At 54.7% G+C, this 13,060-nt stretch overlaps 1 protein-coding gene across 1 annotated transcript in view; it reads left to right on the forward strand.

Annotated features, from left to right (window-relative positions):
• Positions 1 to 11,292, forward strand: part of LOC144944398 (receptor-type tyrosine-protein phosphatase gamma-like) — a 509,515-nt gene extending 498,223 nt beyond the window's left edge. The window contains exon 28 of the mRNA XM_078872535.1: positions 1,740 to 11,292. Within this exon, the coding sequence (XP_078728661.1) occupies positions 1,740 to 1,886 (147 nt within the window). The 3' untranslated portion in view covers positions 1,887 to 11,292. The remainder of the gene's footprint in view (positions 1 to 1,739) is intronic.
• Positions 11,293 to 13,060: the final 1,768 nt, after the last annotated feature.

Raw genomic sequence — 13,060 nt, forward strand, 5'->3', positions numbered from 1 at the left:
GGCCAATGCAGTCTCCAGCTCTTATCGTCCACTCCGTCTCTCTGGCTTCTCTACGTGTTATGAAGAAGGGCCATTACCCAAATTGTTAACCGATTATATATTTTTAGTTCGTTCAAGGCCACACGGTGTGACTGAAGAACGTACGTAGCCAACCATGGCACATTGTCGCACTGATGTTTTGAATTCTTGCAGCTGGAATGTTGATAAATTACGTGAAGGGCAACATTTTACTTCGGTGCATTCTTGCGCGGCCGCCGGCGACCGGGCTGAGGCCCACTGCCTCGCCGCAATGGCGAGCACCCAGGTTCTGATTCCGACTCGGCCTCCGTGAGGCTATCATCGGTCATCCGCGTTACATCCACGGATCTCGATATCATTCTATGGGTCGCCAGGCGAGTCTGTGGACCTCTCTGTGAGCGAGTCATTTGTGGCCCGGCTGAGACCGTCTGCTCGCTACGCTCGAGGACCCGGTTTAATCTCTGTGTGGCCGGGCGGCTGAAATCCAGATTTATTACCCGGCCTCGCGGTGGTGGCGGCTCGGTGCTATGACCCCCGCACAACCAGGCCTTTGTTGTCCTTTTCCCACACTTCCGATTAGCACGGTTGGCTACGTACGGTGCGAAAGAAGTTCAACACGCATCCGGGCCACTTCCGTGCCGCTTAATTGCTCGGCGCCCAACTCTCTCGCACCTCGAGCGGGCCCTTCGCTGCAGAAATGGTCAACCACAGAGACCCCCCCGTTCGTTCGTCGGCGTCACTGGCGTTAAATTATTGAGACGGTGCTCAGCCACCCCCCACTTCCCCCCTCCACCCAGATCACGGCACTCATCGCTCCGAAAAGGCCGCCCCCACAGCTCCGCGCTGGTTGCACGGAGCACGCCTGCTTTTTTATATGGTGGCGCGGACGACGAGTGGTTAACGACGAAAAATAAATGAGCGGCTAGCTGAAATTGACGCGCTTTTTTTTATGTCGGCGGCCCCGTTCATAATGCCAGCGAGCTGGCGTGCAAGTCCAATTTCGCGTCGGATGGCAGATTGCGGGGGGGCGCCTTCGCGTGGCTCGTTAGGGGGCTTGTAGACCCACTTAAAACGATCCTCCAGAGCTGCAATTTCGTGCAAAACGAGAAGACATTTTAGCTTAATGGACCCGATTTCTTAGGCTTGCGGCATCGCGGCTCCATCGTGCATTCAATTACATCTTGCGGCGGATGCGCGCGGTGCGTTCCATGCGGCCATGCCTCCTCTTAGAAGCCGTGAAAAATGCCCCGCGATCTCTAATCTGACAGAAAACGAGAAGCACACCGGCTTTATGAACCACGCAGAGATGCGTTCACGTACATGGGCGAGGTGCATGTTGGAGGAATTACAAAACGACACGCTTGCGTGCGTAGTGTGTGTCTGTGCGTGGAAACGTGCGAGCGGTGGCGCAGCGATTAACGTGCCTGCGCCGCCAATCAGGCGACCCGAGCTCGAATCCCGCTCACGGCCAACACCGGTGACGATTTTTTTAACCGGTGCTGGGCCTCCCTCTAGGTCGACTCAGCCTCAAATCAGTACCCGGTGTGGTGTGTGAACATCGCCACTGGGGAGACGAAGGCGGCCGGGCGTGGGGTAATGGCCACCCGCCCGCTTGTACGGAGGACCGGCTGTAATAGGTGCTGCTCGCTGACAGCACTCGTTTCAACAGTCTGTTAAGATTACACGCGATGGGATCTTTGTCTTTGTCTGCCGTTGCACAGGAGCAGTACCAGTTCCTCTACAAGGCTGTGCTGAGCCTGGTGGCGAGCAGGGAAACCCGGAACGGATGTGCCGCACCGGACCGAAATGGAGCAGCCGTCCTGCCCGACGAACCGGATCCCGCCGAGAGCATGGAGTCGCTCGTCTGAGGCGACGGAACGAAGAGGGTGGAGAGAGAGAGGAGAAAGAAAGCAAGAAGGATTGAATATTTTACCCGGGCCAATTAAAAACGTATTTATTTTTTAAACGAAACGAATCCACCTGCAGAGCGGGGAGCCGGGGTGACTGTGGAGGCGGAGGGGATGAGAAATGGAAGGCGGGAGGTGAAGGTGGCGTAGGAATCGTTAATTACTCGCAGTCGATCGGAGGGGGGGGGGTGCACAGGCCGTGTTTGTTAATGGCCAGAGGGTCAGCGGCACACCGGCACGAGTCGCGCTGATGTACGACCTCCACCGCCACCACTCCCAGCCCCCCTTCACTTTTATCCCCCGCCTCCCCCCCCCCCCAAGACCATCGGGGTGGCATCGGGAGCTCCCCCCACCCACTCGGCCCCCGTCGCCTGCCCAACCACAACCAACACGTTCCGCGAGCTTAGGGAGATGTATTATCTATTATAGATGACGATATTTAATATATGCTGTCACGAGACGGGAGCTGTCGTGTGATGTTTGATGTTTGTTTGTTTTTTGGGAATGGAAGTTGTAGATATTTGTAGGTAAACTGCCCCCCCCTCCCCCTAGCTGTAGAACTCGGCTGCCCCTCTTCTAGTCTTAGACCCCCCCCCCCCCCCCGCGGTCCGCTCTTTTCCTTTGTCTCGAGCTAGCGAGTACCCGCGTTTATTTTGCTCGACGTCGCAAGACGCCGAGGACGGACACGGGGACGTTGTCGCGTTACATCGCGGGAAAGGATGAACGCAACGAGAGGCACGCGGCAGAAACCGAAACAGACGTGATTGATAGTCTTGTAATAATCATCATAAACACTCTCATAATGATAATAATAAGTAGTGACTCAAATCCCACGTAGGAAGATGAACCCATGTGGAGTCGTATACTGACCTAGGGCTTTGTTAGACGTGCGCGCGTGTTCGCGCGTTGTGTAAAGTGTGAACTCTGCTCTTCTCCTGGCTCTGTAGGGACGTCCGTGTCCACGTGCGTACCCCTGTCCATGCCCACATGCGTGCCTGCCCGGTGCAACAGCTGTGCGCTCGGTTGTGTGATGTTTGCAAACACTCCTCATGTCGCTGTAGTCTCAAGGTGTGCATACTCAGTGTTGGGCTACGGGCCATGGCTGTTGGGTTCATTTTTTATTGGAGCTGCCCGCGAGACTCGCACACACGAGGTTTGTCGCGTGTGCGAAAATGGAAACGGGGTGACCATGGACATTTTGCCCACTCTGGGGGGCGGTTCGCTCAGTGGCTCGGTCAGTGGCTTGGTGGCTCGCTCAGTTGCTCGGTTCGTGGATTGGTCATTGGCTTGACCCCGCGTCTGCCACCCTCGTTCGTCCCTGTTGGAATAGCTGAGCAGGGTCAGGGTCGATTGCCGTTGAGTCTGCGACCACAGTGGAAGTCGTGCGTGGGTGGTGGTGCAGTGCTGTCTGATGGGGCGTGCAGAGAGTAGGACGACGAGGGATACTGTGGCTGCTGTTCGTCGTTCTCGCGCGTATCCGTGTCCCGCAGTGGAAGTGGCCTGCGTCTGCGTGCGTGCGTCTGTATGGGTGCGGCTGCGTGCGTACGTCTGTGTATGTATACACATCTGTGTGTGCGCGTCTGTGTGCATCTCTGTGTGTGGGGAGCGGTGTGGTTAGCGCACCATGCTACAAACCTGCCGAACCTAGTTCGATTCTCGCCCATGGCGGCTAACATCGGTGACGAATTTCTGAACTGGTCCTGGGTCTCCCCTAGGTCGACAGAGCCTGAAATGAGTACAGTACCTGGTGCGGTGTTGTAAACATCAGGGCTGGGCAATCGAAGGCCTCCGGACGCACATGAGGAGGTCGTCGTCGTGTGCCGTGCCGACCTTCATAGGCGTTCGCTAAAAGCATTTGCCCCAACAGTCTGTACAGGCTATATGGGGGGGGGGGGTTATTTGTGTACGTCTACGTCTGTGTGTATTTGTAGGTGTGTGCGTGTCCTCGTCTGCGTGCACATGTATTTATATCTTTATATATATGTGTGCGCGTGTATTTCTACATTTGTGTGTGTCTGTAGGCGTGGGCACGTGTGTGTATTTATAGGTGCTCGGGAACAGCACTTGCCCCAACAGTCTGATAAGGCTATCCGGTGGGAGGAGGCAGGGATCGTATTTGTGTTCGTGTGCCCACGCGCACGTGTGCCCACGCGCACGTGTGCCCACGCGCACGTGTGCCCACGCGCACGTGTGCTCACGCGCACGTGTGCCCACGCGCACGTGTGCCCACGCGCACGTGTGCATGGCGAGGCCGCATTGATGTGGCGCGGAGCCAGAGGGTTGGAGTGGAGATGAGAACTGGATCGATTCTCTGGATGCGCGTGAAATACATCACTGGATTGACGTGTATGCAATTTGATTGGTTTACAATCAGAGCCTCATCGACACGTGCTCTTTACTTTTAATTGGGATTAGCTCGCTCTCGACCGGGGCGCAGTGTTAATTATTGTTGTGCGCGTGCGAATTTGCTTAAAACGGTCACTCCGTTCATATCACGCCACGGTGGAATGTTCGAGGAGTAGGAGGAGGAGAGGAGGGGTAGGCGGCATCTCCCGGATGTCCCCCGCACGCCACAGCCGTGCGGCGTTCTTTTAAAATCAGATTTCGTTTGATTTTTTTCCTCTCTATAATAATCTGTTTTCTATTTTGCTAAAGCATTCAATTCAGGTCGGCTGTGTTTGTCTAAAGTGCATAGCAAAGAAGTGATTTCCGTAGAACAGCTATGGAATGTTGCATTAATAAACAGGCCACAGACCCGGAACGGAATAGATGGAGGATGCACTCATAAAACACAAAGTGCTTGCCACAAATGCACCACAATACCTTGTTGATTTCGTCAAGGGGCAGAAACCATCACGCGATGTCCGGTCATCCTCACAGCAGCGGATTTTGGTGAACCATCGAACAAAGACGGTGGTGGTCACCGCATTGCGCACTTTCAGATGCGCTTCTGCGGCCGTCTGGAACGCTCTTCCCTCCGATATTAGGAAGCCACTGGAGCTATGCACTTTTAAATCATCTAGATTGACAAACTCATTTCTTTATAACTGATGTTTGTGCTTAGTTTGTTGTCCTTCCCCCCGGACCTCCGATTATCGCGGTTGGATACGTACGGTGCGAGAGAAGTTCAACATGCGTACAACATGCGTACAACATGCATAGAGCATAAGCCGGGCCCTCGCCCTCCATGGAATCGAGCGACGGAACTCGGTCGTTTCTCAAAAGAACTGTCCAGGTGCCCAACTTCCCATCGATTTAATTTCCTCCCACGCTCAGTATAAATGTTTAAAAGAAGGGGGGGGGGAAACCCCAAACTGTCTCTCCGTGATCACAGAGTCCCATTAAATGCTCAGCCATGGGAATTGTGAAGGGAAAAAAAATCTATGACAATAAGCAAACTGGCATTTCGCGTAGTTGTGCCAGAACTCTGGTGGCAGATGTGGGGCGGGGGTGGGGGCGGTGATTAACGCCGCTATAGGAGGAGGAGCGGAGCACCCCCTCCCCAGTCCCCCGCCCTTCGCCACCTGCGGCCGTGGCCGAGGCTTCGTGGCCACCGCACGGCCACTGACCGCGTGTGCTCGCGTCGATGAGGTCGCCCACTTTAAGTGGTTCCTAATCTACTCACATCCAGCAAAACGACAATAACACCGAATGCAACAATCCTCCAAGGCCGGCAACCAAAATCGATGCTCGCTAAAGCAATTCAGCAAGTGCAGTGTGTGCGTGTGGAGGGAGGGAGGGAGTGGTGGCGCAGTGGTTAGCGCACTGCGCTACGATTTCCGCTCACGTTAACATCCGTGATGAATACATCTGAAACGGTTCAGGGCACTTACCGTAGGTTGATTCATCTTAAATGGTGCAATGTTTAAAACATCGCCACTAGGGAGACAAAGGCGGCCGAGTGTGGTGTTTGTTATCCCCCCCGCCCCGTGTGCCGTTCCGGTCTTCATAGGTGCTCGCCAACAGCACTTGCCCCTACAGTCTGTTAAAGCTACACGGGGGATCTTTGTCTTCGAGGGATTGGGAGGGAGCGGTGTCGCAGTGGTTAGCGCGCTGGGCTACGATCCCACTCACCATTAACGATTATCTGAACCGCTCCTGGGCTTCCCCTAGGTCGCCTCAACCTAAAACGAGTACCCGGTGCGGTGTGTCAAAATCAGCACTGCGGGAGACAGGCGGGCGGGCGGGTGGGCGAGGTCTCTAACACAAAACCAACCTCTTCGCGCGACGTGCGTCGTCCTTCAAAGACGCCCCGTCACAGCACTTGCCCCAACAGTCTGCGTAGCGACACGGTGGGGGGAGCCGGTGGGGGTGGGGGGGTGTCTCTCTGTCCTTGTTTTGCGAACGAGGCGCCAGGGGCCGCCGTTGAAGTGCCGTGCCGCGAGTGCGCGAAGCGGCGATTAGCCGGAGCCTCTCGGCGGCTCGCGTCTCTCGGGAGCAGCCGCCCTCCACTTGTGCGCGACCTGTTGACCGTTGTGTGTGTCTCTGATTGGTCGAGAGACGGGGTGAGTGGAGGGTGAGCCGAGGTGAGCGAAGCGCCACCACCCCGCCCCCCTGCCAGATGAACTGGCCTCAGCAGCACCAGCACTGGCTTCATCATCATCATCGGCTATGATCAATCCACTGCTGGATTAAGGCCTACCCAGGCCGTCGCCATCTCTCACAATCCTGCCGCGATGTGACAATCCACCCAGCATCGGTACGCGAGCTGATTCCATCGCTCCATCTCCCCTCGGTGGTCGTACCTCTTGGACGCGTTCCCATTCCTTGGCTGCCACTCCTTAACTACCCTTGACCATCGACCGTCGTCCTTCTAGCCATGACGTGCGCTGCCCAAACCGGCTCACGCTGCTTCACAGTTTGAACGATCCCATGAACTTGCGCGCGTCTCTGAAGTCCGCGCGTTCTTCGTTCCGTCTCTCGGTGGAATTCCCAGCATGCACCTCTCCAAGCTTTTTTCATTTTTTTGTTCCCATGTTTTTGTTGTTGTTGCGAGTGGCCCCGTGTCGGGACCGCGTGCCCCGCAGCAGGTAGCGCGCACTGATTGAAGACTCGCATTGTGAGGCACTCACATGCTGTGTCACTGTCCCGTCATTATCATCATCACCAAGTGTGATCTTCAGCTGCGAGAAGTACATACATGCCACGTGACCCACATGGTAAGGGGGTGGGAGGTATGGGGGGATTTCGGGGCTCGTATCCCCATACTTATCGGACTTTGGTTAGCGAGGAGCGGGAGGGGGGTTTAATCCCTTCACCCAGTGGACAGGTCAGAGCCAATTGACTTGATGTTAACAGTAAAATAAGTGCACAATTGTTACGGTTAAAATCACATCTCTCGAGCCTCACGGAGGGACCGAGTGGATATAAAAGGTATCCTGTATCCCGAGACCGACACTTCAACCCGCATTGTTCGCATGTTAAACTAAGCCTATCCATTGCTTATCGCCTCGCCTAAAGCTCCACACGGCTACACTCAGCCTCCACGTGTCCCGTCCCCTCGACTACAGCTGCTCCCCGCGAACCATTCTGCTTTATTCCTGCTCAATATCTGCAGCATCACGTCGGCTCTGCCCCGGACCGGACCCCCCCCCCCCCTCATGCAGCCCTCGCCCATCACTGAGTTCGCCACCCCCCTGCTTGTCAGTCGGTGGTGCCATCGCTTGCGGTTGGTGGTGGCGGTGGGGCCGCGGTTGTCTCTCGGTCGCTCGAAACGAAGCCGGGCCACCTGCGGGAGGTGGCGGCCGCACAACTCGGCGGCCTCGGGAACCACTGCCACGTGGCCCCCACAGAGAACCCCCCAGCTCCCTTCACTCCTGCGAAAAATAAATCTATTTTTCTGTTCCCGTGTCCCCACATCTGATGTGGCAGCGGCCCCGTAAATAAAGGCAGCGAAGCAATACCTTTTAAATTTGACGAGCCAATTTTTATTTCGCTTTCTCATAACTGTAATCGGCAAGTTATTAACCTTCACCCCCCCTCCTCCCCGGCTGGGAGAAAACGTTATTTCGTTTTTTTTTACGCATTGCCTTCGAAAAAAAGAGCAATCCGCAGATGGCGGCAGCAGCGCTCCTCCCCACACTGCCGGCGCAACCTTCCCCCGCAGTGGCACAGCAGTGACATCGAGGTGACATGCGACGGTGTGGCAGTGCCACTCCTGCCCAATGTCCCTTTTAATCCGGGGGTTGTGAGGGGGGAGGAGGGGGGGGGCTTCGTCTCGTCCAGCAGGCGACTAAAATACCACGGGGGGAGGGGGTTGGGGGCCCCGTCGACCTCCCGCCGGAGTTTATTGGCGCTCGTCGGCGCGCGTTAATCCCACGCGTGCTCGCTCCGTCTCTCGCGCGCGCGCGCTGCGTCACCCGCGCCGTGGCCGCTCGAAGCCACTCGGACGATGCCGTCGTCGCTTTTGAGAGTGGAGCCGGCGGCGCCGTGGCACGTCGTTAGCACCGCCTCGTGTAACGGATTTCGTGTGTAGTAGTCGTAGTAGTCATTATAGATAAGCGGACGTTTCGGGCAATGGCCCTTCTTTAGAGTGGAGATAGTGTGGCATAGGGATTGGTTTGGTGGCATTTTGGAGGTTGTTTGAGTTGCAGCCAGGTGTGGCTTTTACCTGCAAATAATTCAACAACAATATTTGGTATTCTTGAAGTGTCTAAATGCAATAGCCTCTCTTGACACTGTCTTCATCCATCATCATCAGTCATGATCTGTCCACTGCTGGATGAAGCTGTACAAAATAATAATGGACACTAAACCAGTATCGTTTTGATTCTCTATAATGCATTTACAAAAAAAAAAATTTGCTTAAACTCGGTTCATAAACACTGCATATTTGTTGACTTTCTGAGGGTCTGTTTGATGTTACATTCATAGACAAGCTGCTGATTTGTCGATTCAAAACGTAATTGGTCAACTTTAATCCAGTGTCCCAGTTTTCTCAGGGTCCCATTGTAACGTGCGATCTCCAAATTGTACTCAACATCTCTCTGTCCTCTCTCTCTCACTTATGACCATTCACCAAAACGTCGGCCTACCATATACAATTCATCGTTGTTATTATTTAGAACCCTTTGTCAATCCACTGCTGGATGAACGTCTTTTTCCCCACACCGCGACGGTTCTGGAGTTTCTTTGACCATACTTCACCATGCTGGTCAGTGTGGGTTTGGTGAAGTGGTGGTGAGGGTCGTCGCGAGGGGTGTATGGGGGAGGAAACACAGGACCGGTTGTGATTCCGCTCGCCACTGGTGACAGTCATGGCCGGGAATCAAACTCGAGCCGCCACGATTGTTATCGCACAGTGCGCTAACCCCTGCGCCACCGCTCCACCCGTATGACGTCAACGTGCCACTGACAACGGCCGCTTGCGTTTCGTGTAGTGACGGCACAAGAGAATTAGGGGTGAACAAAAACAAAAAATTGGTTTCGTAATTGTGTTCGTTCCATCGCGAAAATGCAACCGCACCATGCACGGCTTCTCTGACCTCACGCCGTGCTCAACTCCTTCTCTCCGCCACGGCACGGGACGCTCGCCTCCACTGCAGCAGCAGCAGCGCCCCACCACGGCTCGGTAGACGGGGTCTGTAATGTGGGCAACCTGCCGTCCATTATCCTCTCTCGTTTCTCTTTCTTGGAGGATTTTAAACTCAACATTTTCACGCAGCAGCAGCGGCGGTAGCAAGCGCAGTGGCTGCAAGGGATCATGGTCAGGTTGGCGCCACCGGCGAAGTTCAACTCGTGAAGGGCACAGCCGCCTGCGCGCTGGCACCACAGGCGGCGGCTGCTGTTGCTGTTGGACGCTCGCGCCTGGCACGGTGCTGGCCGCGGCTTAGCTCGTGTCGGGTGTCAAGCGGGCCCCGAGCGGGTGCCACTGCGCCACTCGCGCGCGCTCTTTCTCTCTCTCTCTCCCGAGACGCGGTATCCGCGCGCAATAATAGCCGTGCGTCTGAGGCTCCGACTTAACAGAGGAATTAACCTAATGGTCCGGCAAGTAGCAATAAGCCACGTGCGAGTCCGCGAGCACCGCAGGGATTTCACGAGGCAGCGAGCCCCGCCGTCCTTTCTCAGCTGCGAGCCAAGCCCTGCCCGAGTGCCGCTGCTGCTGCTGGGGTGGTGGGAGGGGTGGCGTGCGGTTTGCGTCAATTACCGCGGACATTGGTGCGATTTCACGGAGCGTGGCTTGCTTTGTTGCCTTGGTTCCAGACCACATTGTTGGGTGGCGCGATGCGGCGAGGCACCGGTACGGACGGGGCGGGTGATAGGATTGTTCCGCGGTGACGGCGAGACCGCGTTAGCGCGTAGGGCGGCCGAGTGGCGTGGCTCGTGTGTGGTGAGCTGCTGCTGCTGTTGCTGCCTTGTGTCTTGTTCGTCGGGAATTTTGCCAGCGGGCCTGTAGGATCGGTGTCGTTCGTTTTACGTATTTTACAACCCCTTCCCCTCACAGTACCCATCTCACCTTCCCTCATCTTACCTTCCCTCATCTCACCTTCCCTCATCTCAGCCCAAACCCCAAACGTCGACTCGTCGGCCCTTTGCCCTTCACTGTAACGGTCGAATTGTCATTTAGAGACCGTTATTAATTCAAATGCAGATGGCAGTAACTCTGCCCGAGATGTCTCTCATTGAATCTAAAATGGCAATTCCAGCTCGGGCGTGGGGAGTGCTCTGCTGCACGCGCGCGTGCACGTGTGCGTGCGTGTGTGCACGTGTGCGTGCGTGTGTGCACGTGTGCGTGCGTGTGTGCACGTGTGCGTGCGTGTGTGCACGTGTGCGTGCCGCGACTCTCCGCGATCCATCGCTTAACGGGTTCAGCGGTTATTGTGGGTGATGGACTTATAGCTATCGGAGTCGACTGCTCCCAACCGTGCTCGTGGAGCCGGTCAGCATTCTAAATTTCACCGCTGTGTTAAACAATGTTCGTTGCGTTCTTTTTTTTCAAAAGTGGTCGCACGCGTTCCAGCTCAGACGGACAGATAGAGAACCCGTCGATCGCGTTCAGCGCCCGAGTGAAACATTTGTTTTCATTGGTGGTGATTTATTTTGATTGTTTGGTGATGTCCGTGGGGGTCTGGCGGTGGAGGTGTGCCAGCCGGCCACTCCACGGCAGAACACCCCCACCACCCCCACCTCGAAACCTTGCCGGAGAAGTCTCAATTCCCGCGGGCGATTGATCCGATGAAGGCGGCAGCCCCAGCCGGAGTGTCCGGCCGGAACGCTTACGACGGCTCCGGTTCAATTATTTAAATAAACCACTCGCAGAAGAAATGTCACCCACCCCCCTTCCCCTCCCCACGATGCTTTGTACTCTGTTCTTGTAGGGATATTTATTGAAGAGCTTGTAGATTTAAGACACTAAGTAAAGTGCGATATCTATTTCCCACAGGACGCCGGTCTGTCAAGTTATTTTTGTGCTACTTTGTTCTGCGAGAGTGCACACACACTGACACACACACTCATCCATACCATACACACACGTGTATGGGTGAATGTATGCACATACATTATGCCCGGGTCAATGGATGTATTTCATTGTATAATGTGTCGCCTGTACGCATGCGCATTCGTGTGTGTGTGCGTGTGTGTCAGTGTATGCGGAGCGGTTGTGCAGCGGTTGGCGCACTGCACTACGAACCTGTTGACCTGGGTTCAATTCCCGACCACTGCTAACATCAGTGCCAAGTGACATCTGAACCGGCTCTGGACCTGCCCTAGGTCAAATCATCCTCATATGAGTGCAGTATTGTGTTCGTATCAGAGAAAACAAACGCGGCCAAACATGGTGCTGACTACACCACTGCCTCATCATGCGCTGTCGTGCTACCTTAATAGGTGCTCGCTAACTGCCCCGGGAGCCTATGTAGGCTGCACAGTGTACTTTATCTCCGTATGTAGGAATGGATGATTACACATTTCATAGTGGGGTCAAGGATACCTTTCATGGTGCGTTACATATGCCGTGCACACGAACGCATTCGTGTCTGTGTGCAGGGATGAGTGTGTGTGTATTGATGAGTGTGGATGAGTGTGTGTGTGTGTATTGATTAGTCTATGTATATTGATGAGTGTAAATGTGAATGAGTGTGTGTGTGTGCAGTGGTAGTGTCGCGGTTGGCGCGCTGTGTAACGAACCAGGTGTCCCGAGTTCGATTCCCGCTCACGGCCAACACCAGTGACGATTATCTGAACCGGTCCTGGACCTCCCCGAGGTCGACTCAGCCTCAAATGACTGCCTGGTACAGTGTGTGAACATCGCCACTCGGGAGACAAAGGTGGCCGGGCGTGGTGCTGGTCACCCACTCCCTCGTGTGCCGTGCCGGCCTTTATAGGTGCTCTCTAACAGCACTTTCCCCAACAGTCTGTTAAGGCTATATGGGTGAATCTTTGTCTTGTATGTGTGCGTCAGCGTGGGCCCTTATTCGGGGCGGTGTTGTGACCTCCTGACCCAGATAAGACGAAGCTGCGTCATTTTGAGACACGGTCCGGGAGTAAGAGGCGTCATGCTGCCGAGGGTGCTCATCGGAGGTGCGGGGTGGGACACGAAACTGAACACAAAAGCATCCCCACTGTGTGTTCATGAACTGTGAATAACCCAACCAAGAAACAGCTGCTGCGTATTCTCAGATTAACATGATTCATTGTCATACGACTCCATCAACCTCCCTCTGGTCTTCGCTGACAGTGATGCCATCACCTTTACTCCCCTCTATCGAAACAGGAAGACTTCTTCACACTTCTGGCAAATCGCCTGATCAAGCTGGTTGTAATCGCCAAAGAAACATCGCACTCGAATTGTAAATAAATGTCGCGGGTTTACCTGACTGGTGGTTGGGTGTGTAGGGTGGTGGCGGGTTTAAACGAAACCCCCTTCAATGTGGACTTCTTGACGATGTTACTTATTGGTGAGGCTTGGTTAACCAGGAGAGCCTCACCGAGTCTCAAGACTATTTGCAGGAGGGTCCCGTGTGATCCCAATTCAGCACTTTTTGCAGGCAATGTTTCAGCATTGGGATAGTTTGATTAATACCAGTTACATGATACGTGGTGTTTTTCTTCAGTTTTTTTTATCTATGGGAGTAAAACGGAGAAATCGGAGGAAACCCATGGAGAATAGGGGCAGAATACACAACCTCTACAAA

The sequence above is a fragment of the Lampetra fluviatilis genome, chromosome 34 (assembly GCF_964198595.1).
Source record: "Lampetra fluviatilis chromosome 34, kcLamFluv1.1, whole genome shotgun sequence".
NCBI classification, from domain to species: domain Eukaryota; kingdom Metazoa; phylum Chordata; class Hyperoartia; order Petromyzontiformes; family Petromyzontidae; genus Lampetra; species Lampetra fluviatilis.